General features: G+C 44.9%; 1 protein-coding gene across 2 annotated transcripts in view; it reads right to left on the bottom strand.

Annotated features, from left to right (window-relative positions):
• The window catches only part of LOC147728255 (uncharacterized), a 66,727-nt gene extending 42,767 nt beyond the window's left edge, over positions 1-23,960 (bottom strand). Inside the window, exons 1-2 of one of the 2 annotated variants that reach the window (XR_015309369.1) lie at positions 23,811-23,903; positions 12,065-12,272 (exon numbers count right to left, since the gene is read on the bottom strand). Coding sequence is in view for 1 of the 2 variants with exons in the window: in XM_086962102.1 (XP_086818228.1) it covers positions 12,065-12,229 (165 nt within the window). In the remaining variant the exon portion in view is untranslated. Of the gene's footprint in view, positions 1-12,064; positions 12,273-23,810 lie in introns of both variants that reach the window. The other variant, XM_086962102.1, reaches the window with a different exon arrangement.
• Between the last annotated feature and the right edge of the window lie 259 nt (positions 23,961-24,219).

The raw sequence follows: 24,219 nt of genomic DNA, 5'->3' as shown, positions 1-24,219 counted from the left end.
AGTTCACTGAAAGAATGCTCGGCAGTAACATTGAAGGGAGACTGTGCACGCTTGAAAATAGGGTAGTACACGTGTAACAGCACACTTGCAGCAATAATCAGAAGACTTAGAAAAAACATAATCAATAGTGTCACAATGCAGTGGCTGCGAAGAGATTTACAATATTCACGTTTCTTGAGCTGTTTCTGTCTATCTCTCTCTCTGTTGGGGTCTAGGGGATACATGTCAGAAAACACGTCTAACCGATTCACCTAGGGGAGGACTTAAACAATTAAACTGTGACTTGCTAGACCTCAATTTCAGTTTATATATTTCGGAAGAAGTTTTCTCTACCAGGGGGAGTTTTGAGTCAGTCTGTGGAGGAGGGCCGGGCTGGGAGTCTGAAACTGGCGGCAGTCCATGGAAATTTTTGATATGACTCGAGTGGAGCCAGCCCTTGCGGCCCTCGACTTTGATAGCTGTCCTTGTGGTCAAAAGTACTAGTCTTGGTGCTTGCCAGCGGGGCTCCAACGGACTTCTCCTGTCGAAGTTCCTTATATAGACGAGGTCTCCCGGAACCACTTCATGGGGCTTCACTTCGGTGTGGTCGGGAAAGGCTGCAGCGACCTGTGAACGACATGATTGTAGTGCAGACATCAAGGAAGCAAGGTAATCTGTCAGCATATTACAATCGACATCGGTTATTTTGCGAGGCAGAGGCGTCCCCCACATATTCGGTGGCCTACCAAAGACCACCTCGTACGGGGATAGCCCTGTTCTGGAGTGTGCGACCATTCTCATGTAAAAAAGGGCAACTGGCAAAGCTACTATCCAGTCGACACCTTTCTCTCTACAGATTTTAGCAAGACGAATTTTCAGAGTCTGATTGTGTCTCTCTACGAGACCTGCTGCTTCGGGATGTCGGACACAGTGGAACTTCCACTGATAGCCTAGCAGGAGTGATACCTGCTTCATAAGCTCGGACGAGAATGGCTGACCGTTATCGGAGTACACGATGCGGGGCAAACCATATCTGGGAAAGAATTCACGAACCAGCTGCTTGGCAGTGGTCGGAGCAGTATAATCTGGGACTGGATATGCTTCTGTCCAACGGGAGAGTGCACATACAACTACGAGGACATATTTGAATCCTCGACAACGTTCCATCTGGATATAATCCATCTGGAGGACTTCAAAAGGGTGATCGGGAGGATGAAATCCACCTTGCTCTACGGGAATGCTTTTACCTGGATTGAACTGACAACAAATCATGCAAGTACGCACTTTGTTTGGCTGCTGCTCGTAAATGTTTATTGAACCAGAGGTGTTGAATACTGTCTAACATGGCTTTTTCTCCTAAATGTGCTGGACTGTGTACTGTGTTAATGATAACTTGAACCATAGAGTTGGGGAGAAACCATGTAGATTTTCCCTTCGTCATCCATCCCTGTTCTGTCTGGACCCCTCCTAGTTCAGCCCATTTCTTTATTTCGTCTGGTGTAGCATGTGTCTGTATGTCAATTACATCTAGGGCGGGATCCTTAACTGTCATGCAATGTGTCGGTGTCGCGACTATTGTCTTTGTCAGGTCAGTGGTGTGAGTCTGATTTTGAGCTGTATGCTTTGCGGTTCGGTCTGCCAGGTCATTACCCTGAGAAATGGTATCTGTAACCTTTGTATGTGCCTTGCACTTCATGATGGATATAGCTGTAGGCAGATGTATTGCGTCTAACAGAGCTTGAATGAGAGGACCGTGCTGAATTTTGGCACCGTGAGAAGTAAAAAAACCTCTCTCTCGCCAGAGGACACCGAAGTCGTGTACGACTCCGAATGCATAACGTGAATCTGTGTAGATGTTAACTCTTGTTCTTGGCTTGAATACAGGCTTGTGTCAGAGCGATGAGCTCTGCTGCTTGAGCTGACAGGGTGTCAATACAATTCGTTTCTATGACTTCAGTTTCTGTCGTGACTGCGTAGGCGGCCACTAATTCTCCTGTACTTGTTCTCATGCATGAACCATCCACATAGAGTGTCAGGTCTGGATCTGGTAATGCGGTGTCTGTCAAGTCTTGTCTGGGTTTCGTCGTGATAGTAATGACTTCAATGCAATCATGTGCTAATGGATCTGTTTCAGTTAATGGCAGAAGTGTAGCAGGGTTCAATGTATTACAACGTCTGATTTCTATGTGTGGCTGAAACAATGTCAATTCATAACCGGTCAGTCGTGCTATAGTCAAGTGTTGAGTCTGTGTTCGGTTTAAAAGAACTTCCACGGAGTGTGGAACCTGTACTGTCAATTGATGTCCTAACACTATTGAATCACTTTGTCTGATTGCTAGAGCTGTTTCTGCTACTGATTTTAAGCACGCAGGCAGAGCCTGGGCTACTGGATCCAATGTACTAGAAAAGTAGGAACACGGTTTGTGTGAACCTGCTTGATCCTGAGTGAGTACTGACAATGCAGTACCTTCACGTTCTGTGACAAAAAGTGTAAAAGGCTTACTGTAACATGGTGTCGCTAAAACTGGTGCTTGACATAAGGCTTTCTTTAAGTCGTCAAAAGCTTGTGTATGTTCCTGAGTCCAAGGGAGGACAGTCGAAGACGCTGCCTCCTGTGTTGTCAACTGTATGAGTTGCTTTGCTAGAAATGCATACTGAGGGATCCATTGTCTGCAGTAAGAAGTGAGGCCTATAAAAGCTCGTACCTCCTTTTGTGTCTTGGGTGGTAACATGTTTGCAATTAACTGGATGCGGTCGGGTGTTAGCTGTCTCCCCCATTTGGACAGCAAGTGCCCAAGGTAAACCACTTGCTGAACACAGAATTGCAGCTTCGAAGGGGACACCTTGTGCCCCTTGTCAGCCAGGAAATGTAAAACCGTCAGCGACGCTAGTTCACATTCAGGTTCACTTCGGGCGGTGATCAATAGATCGACATACTGGAGTAAGGCAGTGTTATCAGGCATATGAATACTGTCGAATTGTCTTTTCAGTGCTTGGCTATAAATGCTGGGGCTTTCTTTGAATCCTTGAGGTGCGCGTGCAAATTTGAAGCTTCGTCCATTTAAACAGAATCCGAAAAGGTATTGGCTTTCCGGGTCAATTGGGACACTAAAGAAGGCGTTCTTCAGATCAATTACAGTAAAGAACGTTGCCTCGGAATCAATAGCTGTCAATAGAGATGAGATATCTGGGACCACAGGGTACTGCGGTACAATGCATTTATTTAATTCGCGCAAATCGATAACTAATCGATTAACTGGTGGTGCATTTGGATCAGTGCGTTTAAGAATTGGAATGATAGGAGAATTACATAAATTCGAGTCGGTTTCTACAACCACTCCTTATGCGATGAGCTCGTCAATGATTTTCAGTAAAGCCACTACAGCATCTGGGGGTAACTTGTATTGTTGAATTCGTGGTAAAACAACTCCTGGTTTAAGTGTGACTCGATATGGTGTAATGTGCATACAACCTACATCAGTGGGGCCTTGTGCCCACAAATGTGCAGGAACATTCTGTAATCTGGGATCAATATCTCTCAACACATAGTGACCCTTAAAGTCACGTAAAAACAACCTTACTCCTTCCGGGGAACAGCAAATAACAGCTCCTAGAGCTTTCAGAGTCTTGATACCTAACAAGTTTTCTGGACATGATTTTGTGAGTAATAAATCTGTAGTACGTGCCAATGGACCAACTGCAAGGGGAAGTGGTTGCGATACTTCATTAATAATAGGCTTGCCTGAAAAACCAAGGGAAACATTCTGTGAGCCTGAGAGGGGTGCCCCTGGAACCTCGTCGTGACTTATAGTTGTTCTGCTTGCCCCTGTATCAATTAAAAACTTTCGGTCTTTCCCTAATACTTGACTGTGTACATAAGGACCCTCTTGATCTACAGGAACCTCAATAAGAGGCAAGCCAACTTCCCTCTCTAGGCTGTTTCATGTGTATCGCTGATAATCGGGATAATCATTTTGTGCATACTGGTACATCTGTTGTGTGGCATGTTGTGTTGCGGCAATGGGTTGCGGCTGCGGAACTGCTACGGTCTGTGCCGTCTGTTGTGAAGCTTGCATAGGCTGGATATTCTGGGGTACTTGTTGTTGGACCTGGTCCTGTCTAGGGGGACGCGGTCTTTCTTTAGTTTTACCAGTAAGTATATTGTGTTTCAAAACTGCACAAATCGCTTATATAGTGACCTGGCTGTTTACAATAGTTGCATGTCCCTTTAACAGGAGCTGCTGAATTATTGGACTGTGTTGTGCCCTTTTTCTGGCCGTCAGCTGGAACTGACTGAGCAACTAACATTTTCATTTTCGTGTCTTTCATACGTCTTTGTTCGTGCTCATGTTCTTCTCTAATTCTGTTCTGGTGGTACTGTAACATTTGTAACATTTGTGAAGGCGTATTTGCTTGCCATGTGCTCTCGACTTTCTGTACACGATTCTTAACTTGGGGCAGGGAATTCTCGACTAGCTTGGTTACAAAAAGATGTGGATATGATTCGCTACTTGCTTTCAGGCCACTATTAATACCGAAACATTTCTCAAATCGGGAATAAAAATCACTAGTGTCTTCATCTGGTTTCTGTTTACAGGCTGAGATTGCATCCCAGTCTTCCTTTTTAGTAGCTAATAAACGTGGCAATACTTGTACTAACAGTTCTGGTAATGCTTTAGTTTTGTCCCCAAGCCCTAGGCCTGGGGTTCGGGTATTTTCTTCGTTCTCTAATTCCGCCCAAACAATCTTTTGCTCTCCCACCTCCCATTCTTTTTCCTTGAGTTTCTCATAAATACCGGCAGGCAGTAATACTTTCAATATTTTCATGATGTCGGGATAGGTATAATCACCCATGAGTAACAGGTCTTTAATTTCACGGTGGAAACCTGCTGGGTCTTTGTCATGACTAGGCACTAATTTCTTCATTTCTAACAGTTCCATTTTAGTGATGGGCGTGTACACAAACACGCGTCTAAAGGTATTATCATTTCTAACTGGATGTACTTCTCGCAAGGGATTCTGTCTGTCCATGTAATACATTTTTCTTTCTGGAGGTGGAGCTGGAACGAACTGTGTATTCAGAAAAGCATTATACCTGTGTCTGGTTTCTAGAATTACTTTAATTAAGTCGGTACCTAGACCTCTCCATCTATTCGAGAGTAGCTCTATTAAAATATCAGGTAGGGGACCTGGATCAGAATGTTGGCCTTTGAACAATGTAATGAGATGCTGAATCATATATACTCCAGCTAATTTCTGTTCGTCAGGGGAAAGGTTCAAAAAGGTCTGCGCTAAGCCGTCATCACTATATTTATCAGAACTGTCAGCCCATTGTACTGCTGACCTGGCTAATTCTTGTTCATCCATGGAATCGAGTACATGGTACCCCATTCGTTCTTGAAGTATTTTATCGGTAGCCTGAAATAGGTGTTCTGGCGTCTTCGGATTGGACATGGCAGCTTGAAAATGTCTCTTACTTTCTGGGCGTACCGGGCGTATTGAATTATTAAAAGGTCTTCCCTTACCTACATATGCCATCATTTCTCTAGCTGGTAATTGTAATTGTCCTGTTGTCGTTTCTGGTTGTTCCTCCTCCGAGGATTCATTCTTATCTGAATCTATTTCTGGTTCAGGCTGTCTTCTTTCGTGTATTTGTTCTACTACTTTTCGGATCCTTCGATACATATTTTCTATACAACTCTGTTTATCATGTTTTCCGTCTGCTATATTCTGACCCCATTTGTTAAGTGCTTTCATCTCCTCCTGGTCTACACCAGGCCTATCTCGGTCTCTTATCAAGCTGTTTATGAAGAAACGTAGTATCATTTTTTGAGTGTTAACCTTCTGATGCGCCATGGCATCGCCAATACTTTCAGGGCCTTGCCCCGTTTGGACAAAAAGATATATTCTGTCTAGATGATCAATCATTCCTGGTAGTAACATTAAATAGTTTGCAACTCGTCGTAGACGTACTGATGATAGCATCATTCTGTCGTCTTTACCGGGTACCGGATCATATCTACAGTCTGTAAGAGGCTCCTTAAGTATGTCGTAATTTGCTGTTTGGGGTGTACGTTGTTGTGCTAAATCCCTATAAGTCAATCGGTGTGCTTGTGGCGGTGTTTGAAAACCTCCTGCAGCACCTCCCGAGGTGCCCGGTCCAAAAGGATTTAGTGGGTTAATGGTAGGGAGAACGGGTGCCGGAAGGGTTGGGAGAATAGGCGCAGGATGTGGAACGGGAGGAGGAGTTTGTTGTTGCGGAAGTGGGTGTGGATTATCTCGGGGTGGAGTGCCGTCAGCAGGTGGTGTGCGTGGCGGCGGAATATTAACATATTCGGGGGCTACATCGTCTAAATAGGAAGAAAGGAAAATGTCTTTTGTGGTCTTGTGACGTACTTTAGTCGGGAGCAATGGAGGGGGCAGATCTTTTGGCATTTCCGGAGTGGCCTTAGGTAAACCCTCGGCCAGAAGAGGATACATACCATTCATAAGAGTGTTTCGTTGTCGGTCTACTTGTTCTGCTTTTACTCGTATCCCCTCCTCAACTAATACGTTTTCACGGGCTTTGTCTGAATCCTCTCTACTTTTCTCTGCTTTTCTGAGTGCTTTCTCTGTCCGTCTGTGTGATTCTTTCCGCCATAATTCAATGGCATCTTTCTGTGACTGTCTGGCTTTCTTTTTCCATAATGCTTCTTCTACTCTCATGATGCAATCGGCATCCCATGTCCCTGCAGCGGGCCATCTCTGATTCTCTGCTAAATCTTTGGTGTAATCCACCCATAAATCGAGATATAATACAGCATCTAGGCCGTGTTTGTGATACATAAAGTACCCTGGAGTGTCCCTAGGTGGAATGGGCACAGCTTCCTCTAGTATCCCTTTTCTAGTTCCTATCTGTCTTAGTTTAGAGAACAGCGGCATGTTTCATCTATACTACTTGGTACTTGATACTTACTTGAACTTGGGCACAACTAACACAATAAACACAATAATGTAGATCGAACAATCACTCATACCACGACATTAAAACACATTTAAACATTTTTAAAACGAACAATAATAACTAGGATAAAACTAACTACCTGCATACTCGATATACCGCTAAACAGTGCAGACCGGGTCTGTGTACCCAAACCCGTCTTGACCGGCACACATTAATGCGCACGTCTAGATGCGTCCCCAGCAACGGTACTCACCGGGAAGCACGGAACGGAAGGCCTCGGAAACTTGACACTGGACTGGACCATGGACTGGACTCGCGACGTAAGCACTTCGGAACTTCGGAACTGGTGGGCCTCGGAATACCTCGGACTTTGCTCTCTCAGCTAGGCTCTGGTCGGGATCCTCCGCACTCCTCACCGCCTCGTCTGGGTGTCGATCGCAGCCTCAGCCACCTCCGTTGGCCTGAGGGAGATACAGGAAATCCTGCGGGTACGCGTAATTGTCCGTCAGCGCTGTGGCAGGGGACCGGGCCTGCAACGCACCGCCGGCGCGTGGGGTGGGGGAGGGGTCCCTGTTCGGGCGCCAATTATGTGGTAAATTTAAATTACCTATACTTAATTTATGCGGTAAAGTTCAATAAGAATAACTCAGTCAAAATGAAAAGGCAGAGTCCGTGGCATCTGAGTTTTAAAAGGGGTTTTATTCCTTAAAAAGGAATTGGTTCGAACCAGGTTCATTCATGTTCCATCACCACGAAGGTTCAGGAAGGGAATTACAATGTTTTATTAACAGTACATCATATATATAGTCAATGCATTACAGTGGTGATGGGTTCAGAAGGCGTAACAGCTGAGAGAAAAGAGATAAGAACATAAGTACGTAACAGAAGGCGTGCATGAGGGCGTACACGGAGGTGTGTGCTAGAAACTTCACATAGAGGTGTCACAAGTGGGTGGATCCCTAGAGGAATCCTGCAGTGTCAGCAAAAACATGTGGCAGAGATGCGCGCGCGCAGCAGCATGACGTGTGATTGACGTGTAACTGGAGGGTGAAGGGGACTTTACATTTAGCCCTACATGAGGAGACAGAAGTCTGGAGTGTCAGAACAACCTAATCCCAAATCATATCTGGTATCTTGTGTTTAAGGAACTGTATTATCTAGAAGAAAAGGTCTCTCGGGCAGAGGCTATTCTATACTGACTGCTAATGCGTGCATATGCGACTACGTGTCTACATGAGATGCGAGGGGCCATGGGCCTACCATGGTAACAGGAGCTATGAATTACTTGCATGGAGACAGAAAGGCCGGGCCCTTTGCTCTGCAGCTGGGAAGGATGTTTACCTATACTACTAGACAGGAATGTATTCGAGAAGCGGAGCAGATAACTTGAAGGCTGAATACAGTTTTGGCAGGCGAGCAGGCCGAGCCAGGCACCGCTATCCGCGCAGGGAGTAAGTAAAAGGTCATGAATACAGATGCAGGTCCAGGCTGCAGCTTCCAGAGGCGGAAGGCAGGAAAAGGCTTGAATGGCAGGAATCAGGGCCTAACTCGCCAGAGTTAGAAAAACATGAAAGTGCACCATGTAAAGACGTTGGCAAGGCACACTTAGGAACTTAATATCTGACCCATTCATGGTGGATCTGAAAGAGGACATGTTAAAGTTGGACGCAAGTGTATTTGCGTCTTCATAGCTGGAAGTGGAGGGAACATACATGTACTTAAAGCACGTACATGGAGCCGTTGGGGTCTACGATAGGGGACACAATTGACCATAAAAATTCATATCACCTCACACCCCTGAACTACCCTGCTGTATTGCCTCCACCATCGGTCATGTCTTATGCCTATTGTTGGTTTGTGTTTTTAAAACTATACGTTTATGAACTGTAAATTAGTCATATCAGAAATGAATATACAAAATGAAAAGATATATATATATATATATATATATATATATATATATATATATATATATATATAAATAAAAAAAAGTGTTATAAAAAGATAAAATATCTATATCAATTTTTGAATAAATCAAATAACTCAATTCATCTTTGAATTGTGGTTGTTTTACACACTGTTTCATAGTTCCTGTACCTCTACTTGACTATAGACCGTTCTCAAAATGTATGTCCGGTTAGTGACAGAAGGATCCCGACCACTACCCATGAGCCTCGACTCCATCGTTGAAGCTTCACAGAATGACGAATGCCTTCAACTGGTCGCCAAAGCAGTCCAGTCAGGGAACTGGCGCCCTATCCAGGACTCCCTAATCAGGAGGACACCACAAGCCAACGCAACCCTAGAGTCTATCCTGAGAATCAAAGAAGAACTGTCCCCTGACAGCCAAGGATGCCTTCTACGGGGTCCCCGCCTAGTCCTGCCAGCCAGCCTAACCCATCAAGCGGTGGAACTAGCGCATAGAGGACACCAGGGCATGGTTAAAACCAAGAGCAGGCTGAGAGCCAAGGTGTGGTTCCCGGGCATGGACCCGATGGTGGAACAAACGGTCAGAGCATGCAATTGGTGTCAGGCAGCGGGGCAGCCGGACTGACCTCACCCAGTCGTGACCGAAGACAACCCTCAGAGGCCGTGGGAATGCATAAGTGCGGATTTTGGATACCTCCCTGATGGACGATACGCGCTAGTAATAATTGATGACTTCACCAAGTATCCGGAGGTAGAGATCGTAGGGAGCCAAACGGCCACGGAAGTCATCGCCAAATTCGAGAAGACCATCGCCACGCACGGCATCTTTGGAATGGTTAAGATTGACAATGGGCCACCCTTCCAAGGCCAAGAGTTCGCAGAGCACCTAAAAGGCTGGGGCATCCATCACCGCAAATTAACCCAGCGCTGGCCCCAAGCCAATGGGGAAGTAGAGAGGTTCATGTGCACGCTCAACAAGACCATCCGCATAGCCCTCGCAGACGGATCACCTCTGGAAAAGGCCATTTACAGTTTCCTAAGAAAATGTCGCATGACCCCACACGTCACAGCACATAGTGCATCAACCATGGGCCGGATAGTGAAGGAAACACTCCCAAACGACGAGGAGCCTGTGAATCCACGATAAAACCAAGTGACCAGGTCTATGTCAAGGATCGCTACCCCGGAAGCAAGTTCCGACTCCCATTCGAACACCAACCGTGGACTGTCACTCGCAGGACCGGTACCATGGGGACAGCCCAGAGAGGGGCCGAAATAGTTACCAGAGACATTTCATTCTTCAAGAAAGCACACCAGAGCATTTCACCTGGCCCAGCACAGTCCAGCCTGGGTTAGCAGCAAGGAGAGGAGCCCGAGACTGACTCGGACACCTCGGAGGGAGAAGGCCTGAGGGACCAAGACACCTCTCAGGTCCCAGCCACCCCTGAAAGCAGAGTGTTAAGCCCATTTTCTCTGGCCGGAGGAAACAGCACCCTAATTATAGGGACACAGAGTGTAATGATACACAGAGGGGGACAGTCCAGATATGGGCTGCGGCAGAATCCTGCACCCTCCTCCCAGCTGGCTGACTACCTGGTGGAGTGACGCCCTGAATGAACCCTGACAGACTGGTAACAGATCCATCATTTTATAATCTACCATAATGTTGGTGTTTTCACTGTTTTGATAAAGGTTAGAAGGAATGTAGTGTTCCAAGGCGCAAGGCAGCGGTCTAGCTGACCCGCGCCGCTGGAGCGTCCCTGCGCTGACGTGTGACGTCAGGCGCGCGAACCTATAAAATAAAGAGGTGTGGCTACGGCTGGCAGTCGGAGCCACGTGTGAACAGTAACATCGGCTCCTGTCTCATTTAGCGTCCACTTCCCCAGCGCTAGCCCACACACAAACACTACAACTTGTTCTGGGCCTATTAAATAAAACGAGTAATTACTCACCTGGCATTTCCTATTGATTATCGAAAAGTGACACTGTACCATCTCAACTGATCGACTACTCCAAGGAAAACAAAAAAAGTAATTCAGCCGTGCCCAACCTCTTCAAGCTTCTGTGGAGGTTTAGCTATTCAATGCAAGCTGGGCAAGACGGGCGGGCCTGCTACTCAGGTCTAGCCCGCACCACCAGTGCAAGATGGCTGGCATCTATGCCAGGATAAACTGAGTGACCAAAATATGGTTTCAAAGGAACAATTAACAAATAAACAGAGCCAAGCTCTAACTAGGGTGACTATCATAGGGGGTCTCCCTTGCGTAAACTAGCTACCGAAATGTACACAAATAGTTTCAGGCTTTTAAAGTCAGTAGGTATGGAGTATGCTCCAAGTATAAATCTACAAAGGCCACTTTCAGCCATAAAACGCTGCACCACGTGACACTGCCTTACAAGCTCTAAGCTCTCCTTAAACCTTTTTGAAATAAATCCTGTGATAAAGACAAATCATATTTAAGGGTCGCTTTTTAACTGATTTTGATATTTGTGGAGCTCCTTGGTCAACATGGAAACTGTGCTGAAAGAGCAATTGTTTCCCCACCCTTTATTTCAATGTGTTCTGAGGAGGCGGGAGCTCCTTCGCCCAAGGGGAAGGTGTGGTATCCCCGAGTTTCACCTAATTTATGTGAAAATAGTGCCGTCAAATGCCCTATTTAAAAAAAAAAAATTGCCTACCAAGTTCACTGGGCACCAATGCCCTCTGTCATTGGCTAATATTTAATCATACAAACCTCCTGCATTTCGCTATTCTGCTCGGCAAAGCACAAAACAGTATTTCTCCTCAAGGAGAAATTAGTTGTTAGGTTTGCGACTGCCCGACTTCAGCAGTAACCAGCAGATAGTAACCACAGCAAAATTTCCCCCTAGATGGAACACTGAATTGCCCAAGAATCAGTCAAACGTGCAGTATTTCCTACTCCTGCAAACGTCATTTGATGCAACATTAGAAGCGTAAAGACTGCCAGCTGCTAAAATAAAAGCTACCCTCTGTAAGTTTATAACCAGAAGTCAAACATCTAAGTGCTCCATGCTGTGCCAGGAACATACTTCACCAAACAACCTAGTAGGCCAAGATAGGCAACACGATCAAGGACACTTCTACTCTGCCAATAACAGCAGAGTTGAGGTTTTTTTTTGTTCATCAACACACAGATCTTGGCAAAACCAGGTAATGGTCAACAAGTGTGGATAAAAGAAAGGTATCCTTACCACGCCAGCCCAGATCGGTGCTCTGGTGTTGCTTAATGTGGATTCCTTGCGGAAGGCACCATCCATGAAGCCGCTGACTACCGTAACTCCTGCGCAGGCAATCTGGCAAATCCCCAAGATGATCATGCTCCTCTGGTTAAAGATGAAATACCGGTAGCGATCCATTGCAGCAAACGATCCTGCGCAAAGTATCCGCTTTAAAAGAATCCTGGGAGCAGAAGGGCATGGGTTAATTGTGAGGAGCGGGATCAAATTACATGCAACATTTTTTAATGGTGTTAACACATCACCAGGTGGTGCTGAAATGTGGCTCACTTTTCCTAAGTAAGGTACCAAAAAATTTGGAACACCACTGTTTCAGAATAGAAAACTATTGTATTTTAAGACAAATAGATAGATTGAGTGCACATAGTCAAACGCACAACACTAAATTGCCGAAAATAAGTAACAGATGAGCAACTTCTGTATTCACGATCTCAAGAAGGGATCCCTATATTGGGATTAATAGTTATATGCTCTCGGTTTTATGAAGACAGAATTGTAGATAGGAAGTGTGAGTAAAGTTTTTTTTTCTTTTTTTTTTTTTTTTAAACCAACGGATTCTTAGCGAGATGAACTAGACAGACCGCTCCAAATCCATTCACTATTGTGAACAGGCTTTTCAAACTATGTCATTTTAAACATAGATATGTACAAAACCAAAGGAGAGGCTCCCACTCAAAGACTGAGCAGGGTTATGTCACCGCAGAAGAAAACAAGCTTTTCTTCTCATTATTGTAATTGAATTATTGTAAATATTTTGAAATGCCCATTCAGGATAGGCGATAGCATGTAGCTCATTTGTAATATTTAATTCCCCCTTCCTGGTGTATCTTGGAAGATCACTACTGACAAGTGACTTCAAAGTAGGTATCCTGTTGCAGGTATACTCCTAAAGTGTGAACGCGCAGGAGTATTGAATAAAGGCATTCCTGGGCATGTGACTGTCTCAATATTATTTTTCATTACTGTTTCCACTATCAAACCTTACAAATGTATCTATTTAGGAGCCAGTTGCTCACTTTAGGGGGCCTCCAATCCCAACTACTATGGACCCAGGCAACTGGTGAAACAAGTAGAACCTGCTTCGTGAAAGAACTGTGTGAGAAAACAATAACATTATGAACAGCTTGTATTGTCTTAGCGCCGGGACACACCTTTGAGTAGCCGTGCTTTTACAAGTGCCTAGTAGCATAACATATGTAAAAATCTGCATATCTCCATGTGCACCAATATGTTCTAGAATCAAATTTGGATGTTGTTTATTATGGAGCTGAACTATCTTACAGCCAGCCTCCCGCTCGCTAAGTTTTCTCCGCTGTTGTATGCCCAGAAGCCAATTTATTCAAGGGCATACAATTGCAAATTTCTGCAAATCATAACCTCGTTTTTAATAATGGCAACTGCAAGTAGGATTTAGAATAATATACCGAGCTCAGTATTGTATTCATGAATCATATCTTCTACACCTCTGGAATGTCTTGTGCTTCCTCTAGTAAAAGATCCCACCTCATGGGATGCGTTTTTGTTGAAAAGTAACAATGTGTCATGTGATTAGGTTCTATAGGCATGTATTGGGATAAAAACATACTGTACTAAATGTCAAGTATTTCGGTATTAGGCTCCCGCTGACCCTTTTTTTGCAAGAGCTTTCAGTTCAAATAACATTTTTTTATTTGTTTGCTGTGTAGCTTCCTATTTTTGCGTCAAATACATATTAGACTGGAGAGATTCACACCATGCTGTGCTTTATTATTAACACGTGCTTGGGTTGTACCACATAAAATGCTGCCACTGCTCTTTCCTGTAGATGTACACCTTTGGCAGTTCTTCAAGTACTGGTCTTGATACAAGGAGAAGGAAATAGTAAGAGTTCTAGACTACTAATCCCCATAAACTGCACATTAGCCCATTCCTATAACCTGCTCATCGACCATTTCAAAATTAAAGGTACATTCATCACCAAGCAAAAATAAAGACGCGGAAAGAAGGTCGGTTTGTCAGCTAATTAATTAAGCAAAAATAGGTTTAAAGGCTATTTTAGTAACATTACTTCAAAACGAAGCATTGAAATCAGAAGGTTATCCGGGTCATAAGTGGTCTGCAAATACCTGCAAGAAGCGATTCTCCAGGAATATAAATTAAGGTATATTGGATCTCGTAGAGCAGAAACAGGTCCATGGGGTGGGCGGTGAAATGTATCCGTGATACTGAGCATTGAATGGAAAAAGTAATCCATTCAGTGATGGAGGTCAGGTTTAGAGGCAGACACCCAAGCAAAAATACAGGCAGTCTCACATGGAGTGTCCGCAGTACTTTAACAAGGACATCAAAGTCTTTCCTAATGGGATGCAGCTCTTTCACCTCACAGGAAACAATAGCTGTTCAGACTGCGCCATATTACACTTTTATGCTGGGTGCATTATGGCAGTACAGGAAGGCTTGCCACAGCAGACAATACCTAGTCATGCATTACCAGGCCACACAGGCTTAAGTACCCTATGCTTGCCATGGAAGATGGGAAAAAAAAGGCAAGAAGAAAGGGCGAAAGTGGCAACCTCTCATCCGGATACATTCAGCTCCTGTACTTCTTGGGGAACCCTATAATCAGAGGCATTCTTCATGGCGTTAATACTGATAAGAGCAAAGAAGCACTGCTTCACTAAACAGTGAACGTGGACAAATGATATAGAGGTGCCAGACTGCTGCCTGCATGGAGTCTGCAGAACATACCCCAGCAGTTAATCATCAATTTCCATGATCTGTTAAGGACAGAGGATGGCAGATGTAGGAAAAGCAGGGGTGCAGGAAGAAGTCACGAAGACCCCAGTCTGTGGCATCATCTACACATTGAGCACAACCACGTCGGACGAAACACTCTAGTTCATTATTGTAGTCAGGCAAAAAAAAAAAAAACATGCTGCCCTCATACATCCATGGCAGATTCCACGGCCAACACTACATTAACTGTGCAACACCCTAGTATTAAATTCTTTAAAGAGAGAATAAATGGACAATCACTGCCGTAACATTAAGTTTTACAACTTGCCATAGATCCAACAAAAACCCTTTGCAAGTTCTACATAGACGATCAACCCCCATACTTTGAAACTTACTAGGATCACCTTGGCATGCTCTTTTTGGAATTTCTATATTGGGTGCCACAAACGGAAAAAAAAGTCAAAAACAATGGGATCACTTTACACTTGCTTTGTGAGGTAAGAGGGTTGTTTTCTATTTTAATGCATCTTAAGTCCAGCCGTTTAGAGTAGGATTGCTTGGATGTTTTGGAGAGGGAGTGCCAATAGGCTAGGCTGAGGATATTGAAAACCCATTTTTAGGTCGAGCCTACAGCATTGCTTCATGTGAGCCAGGCGCGTGCACATCGCCGGCCACATCACACGCCATTTGTCTGAGCCTTGGCATCAGGCTTCAAAGGAATCGGCTCCCCCGCCCCCCCCCCCCCCATCAGACTTCAAAGGAACCCGCCCCCCCCATCGCCACGTAATGCCGAGAGCTTGTTCTATTTTGTTTACCTTCTCTCCAACCACCCAATCTGTGTAGTGTAGCTTTATACCCCCACCTCCTTTGTGTTGCTTGTTTATTTGTAAGTTTTGCAGTTTGATATAGCACGAAATATAGCGCTTTACATGAGCATCCATTCATAGATTGTAAGCAGACACGGTGCTGAAACATCCAAACAAAGCCACGTCACCACAGAGCTGCCCATCTTCCCGCATTACTGCCCACTGTCTCGCATACCTTGCAATCCGAAGATGGCTCCAAGGCATGCAGGATCAGAATGACCTAAGCGCCGGAGAATCCATGCGGCCACCATTGCAAGGACAACGCTTCTGAAAACCTTATCAGGCCACAGGGAAGGAGAGAGCTGGCAGCGCTGACCTTCTGTCCCCGTGTCACACAAGCCGCTCTTTCTCTCAATTCCTTTGGCTGGGGCTTTGAGGTACACGAGTCGGGTGCTTTTTTTATTTTGTGCAGTTTTATATAGCACGAATAATAGCACTTTACATGAGCACCAGTTACGTTGCACAAGGAGACATTAATTTTTTGTAGGCAGCACGGGGAGATTAAGTGAATTGCCCAGAATCACACTATGTTGATCCAACGCCGATGTTCGAGCCTGGTTTCCCAAAGTCGGCAGCTCTGGCCATTACGCCGTCAATTTGGTTCCCAGCCACTTTTAACCCTTTTACTCTCATTCCTATACCCCTTAATGTTATGTGTAAGAGGTGTCAATTAGATAGGGAGGAGCTTCAGCACAAAGGGGACCTGCACATCAGCTGCAGTACCCCTATTTAGCTACAGAGACGCAAATACAGCCACTGCTCCAGATACATGAACGAAAACAATACTAGGGACCAATCCTGGGAGTATCACCTTGGTGGTTCTTTGCTCTATTAAGCTGTTCCTGAGTGCTCAAGTATTTTTAAATCCGTGGACAGAAGTACCACGAGAGTCTGATGTGCCTAGGATGTAACTCCTACTTGCTCCAAGGGCTTCACATCTCCAAAAAGGGAGCAAATGAATAATTTTAAAAAGTGTTTTCTCCAAGTTCACACAATTTGGCCAAATACACAGTATCTCCTCTCTCATTATAACCCTGTCTCTCTTTATACCCCTCACTCTGTCTATCGCCCTCACTCTGTCTATCGCCCTCACTCTGTCTATCGCCCTCACTCTGTCTATCGCCCTCACTCTGTCTATCGCCCTCACTCTGTCTATCGCCCTCACTCTGTCTATCGCCCTCACTCTGTCTATCGCCCTCACTCTGTCTATCGCCCTCACTCTGTCTATTGCCCTCACTCTATCGCAGCACCACAGCATCACTCAGCACCACCACAGCATCACTCAGGGGCACCACAACATTACTATGCGCTACGACAGCATCACTGAACGCCACAGCATCACTTGTCGCCACCACAACATCAATCTGTGCAACCGTTCAACAACTGGTTCAAATATGTTCTCTCAATCTTTCAAGCTTTATTACAAATGTCACAAAAGATGTTAATATTTTACTTCTGTTCTTGGATTTTCGTCACAATAAAATACACTGAACATAATCTTCACAAAAGTTATTTACAAAAGTTTAAGCTATTGCCATTATAAATTAAAATAACTTTTATTTAAGTATTACATTTTTTTTAAAGCCATTGTTATTAGTAATATCAATACATCCAAGTCATGTGAAAACACATATTGCATTACAAATGCTGTAGGTGTCACATTTGCGAAAGTTAAAACTATTGGCATTGTAAATGACAAAGCTATTAATTTAGCTATTTTCAAAACTAACACATAAATACAAAATGTGTCATTTACAATACCAATAGCTTTCCTAGAGCGAGACCTATTGCATTGAAAATGCTTGTTAAACTTGGAGGGGGAAACAAATTCTTGTGTCCCATTCACTAATGAAAGCTGAATTTGTCTATCTTGAGTTGGGTTTAACACGGAATCTAGATATAGGCAAGTCTAACCCCTTCATCTTTTGGACTTCAGTATGGTCTAAATACAAGGTAACCTTTACTAATAATTTTATGATAACGGGCTGGGCATTCCCCTACATCGCAAAAGATGTGGCTGCTCTATATTAAATCATAGTTGTGTGAATTTGGAAGGGGTATATGGCATGATACACCAAACATTTCTTAGAAAGCCTATAAAAGAGGCTTCTACACTAACACCCAATGTCAGCGAGTTTCTCACGGATATCAAACTAGGCTTGAAGTGGACTTCCTCAGTCTGGTGTAACTGGTCCTTTGCAATAGTCATTACGCTCCACCTCCCTCATCCCATTCATCACTAACGTGGTAGTTTGCACTTCACCGAGACAGGAGAAAACTAAGAAACTGAAATGAAACCTCACCCACCACGTAGGTGGTATGAGAGTTATTCTCAGCAATCTCCTGGTGTTTGCCGGTCTTAATCTGAGACGAGGACTTTAAAGTAGGGGTCTCTGATGGACTTGGCTCCCCGATGTCTCACAATACTGCTAGACTATTTGTCATTAAGTGTTTCCTCTGAAAGGTTTAAGAGAGGACACTAATAAAAATGGTTCTCACAAATTAGTTGACATCAAGCCTTCCGTGGCAAGGTGCAATTAATTTATATTCATAAGCATCATTCAGAGTTTAAGTTGAGGACGCAGGTAACTTTCTGGAGATGCGACCCCTGTTCATGGCTATTAAGAGGAAAGAACATTTGTAGTGGTAAGATGAAGCACTCTTGCAAGTAAAAAGGGAGGTGCTGCTTTTACACATGCTATGGATATTGCTTTAATGCAGCAAGTCTCACCTTTTACGTGGGATATCAGACAGGTAAGTGTGAGGACATTATTTAAATTGGCAGTGCACTTGTGCCAATTTGGAAATATTATGAGTAGTCAAGATTGTAAGATGCGACATGCTAGCTCATCCTCTTCCCCTCCTTTTCAAAGCCGCTCAAATAGAAGTCTCATCGCTACACAGAAAGAGGAGGTCGAACATGATTGAAGAGGAGAAGTTTAAAAAAACATGTTGGATCCTTGCAAATCGTCTGGACCCCTAACTGCTTAGTCTCATCAGTCCAGACCAGGTCGGATTTATCCGCCACTCCCAGGGCGCAGACAATATTCGTCATATAGCCCACCGTTTAAAAAAAGCTCAATACAGGGGCATTCCTGCCGGTTTGATGTCGTTGGACACTCAGAAAACATTTGATCGGTGGACTGGCACTTTCACAGGGAGGTCTTAAACCAAATAGGATCAGGCCCTACCATGATATCCATGCTGATGGCCCCTTATCAACAACCACGTGTATCTGCATCAATGGTGGTCTTAATTCTCCCATCCCTATACATAGGGGCACTAGACAAGGGTGTCCGCTATCCCCACTCTTGTTTGCCCTGGTGGTGAAACCTCTAGCAATTGCAGTACGCTGTTCATCCAACATATCTCAGACATTCCTTTCGCGTGATATGAACACAAGATTTCTTTATTCACGGACGACCTTCTCTTGCCTCTTACTACTCCAGCTGTATCCCTTCCAGTATTAGCAACACTCCTGCTCTCCTTTGAAGAACCCTCTGGCTTCAGGATCAACTTAGTCAAAGTGCCATGCCCTGAATCTTGCCCTCCTTTTTTCAGAGATTCAAGAATTACAGAAATGGATCCCATTGAAATGGTCTGATAGTTCGATAAGATACCTAGGATTGGACCCGACTTCCTCATGATCTTCCGGGACACAGGCCAATTGGCCGAGCTACAGTCAAGCCATAGGGAAAGATATCCGTAGATGGTAAAACCTCCCCCTCTCTTGGCTAAGCCGACTTAACACTGTTAAGATGACTCTCCTCCCTAAGGTGCTCTATTTATTTCAAACCCTCCCTAACCCAATCCCATAAACCGATATTCAATCCCTCCAACGTGATTTAACCACCTTCATCTGGGGTTTTGGAGTTCAGATGCTACCCAGCGATCGGGGTTTAGCGTGCCCTAACCCCCTTGAATATTACTGGTTCTGTCATCTTTGCTACATCTTTGAATGGGTGGTACGGGAAAGCAAAAAATACTGGTTCCACATGGACTGAGCAGTGGCGTGTAGACCCCTGAGGGACTTAGCTTTGTTCCCTTGAGCGTCTCGCCCACGTAGCACATACATAGCTACCCCTACAAAAACTGTCCTAGACATATGGGACAAGCTCGCAGCACCTCGGGCCAGAACTCATTTCCCCCATACCCCTATAGCACGCAACCCACTTTTCCACCCGCCCTCCAACCATGGACGGAGGGCGAGTGCCGCGTCATTCAAAACTTATTCCAAGGGTCCACATTTTTCACCTTTGACCAGTGCAAAAAATGGTTTCACTTTACAGACAATGCACGAATGCAATATTATCAACTTAGACAATGGCTGTCTTCTCCCGCATTATCAAAAGGAGCGACTAGACCGCTTACTCCTTTTGAGGCCCTAGTCCGGGCCTTCGAGGGATCTAGGGGATTGATCTCTAAAACATACAAAGTGCTACAACACTTGCAACAACCCCAGCCCCACACATACCAAAATCAATGGATTATGGACCTTGACTTAGAGGTTCTCCCAGGAAACTGTGACAGACTATAGCGAGACATACCTAATATATACCAAAGCATCCCCCAAAGTGAATCGGCCTATAAACTTATGACACTGTGGTACTTTACCCCCGTCCATCTCCAGAAAAGGATTCTGGGCTTCCCTCCAACATGTTAGAGATGTCGGAGTGGAACGGGTGACGTCATCCACTTCTGGTGATCTTGCCCAAACCGGACGCTATATTGGAAGGAGGTCCTTAGTCACATTAAAGATACATTAGGATTCCCCATACCCAGCTCTCCCACAGTAACTCTGTTGAGCATTAGACCCTCACAGCTAACAGCCATGACCCACTCAAACTGGAGGCCAAATAGTACAAATGCTGGGGGCAGCACGACAGACCATATCAAATTTTATCACATCTCTCCACACTTAAAAGCTCTGAACTGGCTACCATACAAAGCCAGAGTACAATTAAAACTGGCCTGTATCACACACACAAGGCGCTACACTCAAAAACACTGGCATACCTTGCCCAGAAAGTGATGATATCCGGAGGAGGGAACTCTAGAGGCATTAAAGATCTTGTGCTGAAACCGCTGCGCTTCCAGAAGAAGAGAACATACAAAAGAGCTTTCTCAGGCGCTGCATCCAGAATCTGGAACTCGCTACCGCCAAACATTAGAAGAATACCATTCCATTCAAAATTCACGAAGGAAGCTAAGATCTTCCTAATGGGGAAATTCCTACCATAACTCTTTACAATGAATCAAGTAATTCATCTGTCGATTGAATCACCTTTCTGTTCTCTATAGATTAATAAAATCAGAGGGCCCCACAATGACTTCCTTAACTGATTCGTATTGGGGTCTTCACAGTCCTTTCCTGGGTCCCCCATCTTGTTAAGCTACTGAGACGAATCGCTCAGCTAAACTTTGAACTCAAAGTCTTTTGATGGTAAAAGACAATTTGTAATTTAACGTATTTGTTCAGTCTCATATTATTGTAAGTCCTGAGAACTTTTACTGTCCACTGTTTTCATACTGTTTTATATTATCTTCACAGGTTTATGTTGCTTGCTATTGGTCGCATTCAGAACCGCCATATCTCTGTTAAGTGCTCTGACATCCTAAAGGATCACGTTCGCGCTATATAAAATCAATCAATAAATAAATAACTTTATATTGGAAGAAACCTGGCCCTCCACCTATTGCGCCGTGGTTTCTTCAGCTGTGGCATGTTCTGGCCCTAGAGTTGCTTACCGCCCATCTTAATCATACAGACACCAAATTCACTCGCACTTGGCAACCAATTCAACACCTATCCTAGACTGAAAATGCTTGCTTTACCCCTCCACGTCTTAGAGCGCTGCAGCTATTTGAAGACTCCCTTCTATCTTACTCAAGAGGCACACGCCCGTCTTCCCCCCAGTTTGTGAAGCATGTTGAATAGGATTAGGCTCCCCCATCATAGATAATTTCTAAACACATTTGAGAATATTTCTCTCTCTAAAGGCCACCAATTTTCACCATCATGGAAGGTGAACGGGGGCAAGTCAAATTATATGTGCATGTCAACTTTGGTGGAAAGTGAAGCGAAAAAGATGAACGTGTGCCATAGAAAGTTCAACGAAGCTCATATGAAATAGTGGTCAAAATAGAACTGCTAAAATAGGTTTCATTACAAGATCCTGTATCAAGAGTGGTTTCTTCACTTGGGCGAGGGAGCTTTACATCCCCGCCCTTTGAGAGCTGTGCAGAAAAAAATGTTATGGCAAGGAAAAGATTTCTTTGCCATTTTCTTTTCTACTGTGGTGCGCACTGTAGCAGCCAGCCTGTTCTGAGCCCAGAGACCCACAGTGCATGTCCTCTACTGCCGACTGGCAGTAGAGAACAAAAACAGTGGCAGGTAGGATGCGCCAAAGAGGGCATATCAATTTGGACGGCTGTCGTATGCCGTCCAAAATTACATGCGCACTTTGAAGCTCTCCATCTAGCCGTCTTAGATAGCTGGGTGGAGACCAGGCACAGGCTCAAGGAGAGTCAAGCCAGGACCCTCCATCCAATCCTGGCGCTACAGAGCAGTGCTATGATTGGTTAAGCAAGTCAGCTGGTCCCGTGCTGCAAGAAGGTGAAAGATCAGGTCGAGAGTGAGGAGCGGGGTCAGGTAAGTGGCTTTTTTTTCTTTAAATGTATGTTTTGTGTTCCCAGCATTTTGCTCTCCTCACCACTACCGATAGCTGACAGCCGCCACAGTCCTGTATTAATGTTCATCATACTTCCATTTGAAATTGGGAATACCTTCCCGTGTGCTATATTGTATTTATTGAACTGCAGGATAGGATGTTCGTAGTTAACAGACAAAAAAAATTATTTTAATATTTCTAAAAAGACTAACAATCATAAGTATAGTGGATCTACTGGTAGGTAGAGTAATATTTATTATAGTATTAAAGTACCAAAAAGGTACATGACATTTCCTTCTTCAGCAAGTTCAAAACTGAAAAAGAAAATTAACATATGATTAATTAATGTTGCTCTCTATTCGCTTGGGGGCCCAACCCCTTGCACCTTTGTGGCACACCCATGTTTGTCATGAGTCTCGGCAGAAACGGAGTACTGAAGTTAGGCCAGACCAACTCTACACCCAACAAATATAAATATGAATACCAGCATTGTCAAGTTCACCGTGACAAGGCATGTCAGGCCTTTACACACCTCAGCCAATTTTTTCTGCTTAGGCCATACTACAACCAACCTTTCTCCAACCAAACTTCCCATCCCACCCGTAATCACTCTACTCACTTAGAATGTCAGAAAGCCAAACTGGCAGCAGTAGTTATACACTATACAAATGCCAGGTACCATAGCATACCCTCTGACACCACCACTAACAAAGGTAAACAACTATCCCGCATTTTACAGGTTTGTCCACTAGTCCTGGCTCCTCTCCCACCACTGCACTGCAGGAGAACAGGATTTTCTTTTTTAAACGGTCTTCCATTTGCAAGTAACTGTCTTCCATTTTCAAGTTTCACAACCGGGTGGCAGTAATTGGAAAGTCAGACACACAATCTCTCAAGAAACTTAACCAGCAACCTCCTCACCCCCCCCCATATCCTCCTCTCCCACGACCCAAAATGAGGGACCAGCTACTCTGCCCATCTTCTACACCACACAGTCCCATGAAGGAATGTATTTTGACACCCCCTTTTCATTCTAAAGGAACAGACCAGAGTGCGACGACACAGTCGCAACAAATCAGTGCCATGTATGTTACAGGGAACAGCCTCGTTCACGCTCATTGCTCGCAGGCTCCAACGAAGCAACAGGAAGAAGGAACGATTCCGTTCTCAGCTTCTTGTCGTCCGTGGCTGTCTCTGTCCGCACTCTGTTAATTAAAGCTTGTTGGGAACCCCACCCTCCCCTGGGAAAGCCCAAGACAAAGACGCAAACAAGGAAGTAAGTGCCCGAGACTCGCACAACGGCACCAACGGCCGGTGTCAACGCCGCCTCACGGAGCTGGTGATGCTCGCGGCAGCGGCGCAGGTGCACCGATAGGGGGCCTCTTTGTTTTCTCCCGAAGCACGCACAGCCTGCCGGGGATACAGCAACTCCCGGCACGGAGGTCTCACCTGCGGACAGGGCTCCCTCCTCCAGTTCTGGTAACCCGGCAGCCGCCCTGCTGCTTATCACACTTCCCTCTGCAAGAGTGAGCTCAGCCTGTTCCACCTACTGCTACAGGTGCGGCCCTCAGGGGGTTAACCCTTCCGCTGCCGCGCGCCACAGACTGCCCTCGGTGGGGGCGTTAACCTTTCCTCTCCCGCTCACCATAAATGTGGCCTCCGTGTGAAGCACAGGTGTTTGAGGCAGGCTTTGGCGGGGAAAACAAGCTACATCCACTCGCCTGAACAACCTGTAGGCGCACAAGAGGCAGGATAACGGAATAGTTGTTTCGTTTGTTTTTCATGTAGAGTTAAAATGCCTATAGTCTTGGTGGGACCAAGTTGGCCCACATTACATTGTTGTCTAATAGGGCTTTGG

This window comes from Lissotriton vulgaris, chromosome 3_1 (genome assembly GCF_964263255.1).
Source record: "Lissotriton vulgaris chromosome 3_1, aLisVul1.2, whole genome shotgun sequence".
NCBI lineage: Eukaryota > Metazoa > Chordata > Amphibia > Caudata > Salamandridae > Lissotriton > Lissotriton vulgaris.
The sequence above is the reverse complement of the archived record's forward strand: the minus strand, read 5'-3'. Positions and strand labels throughout refer to the sequence as shown.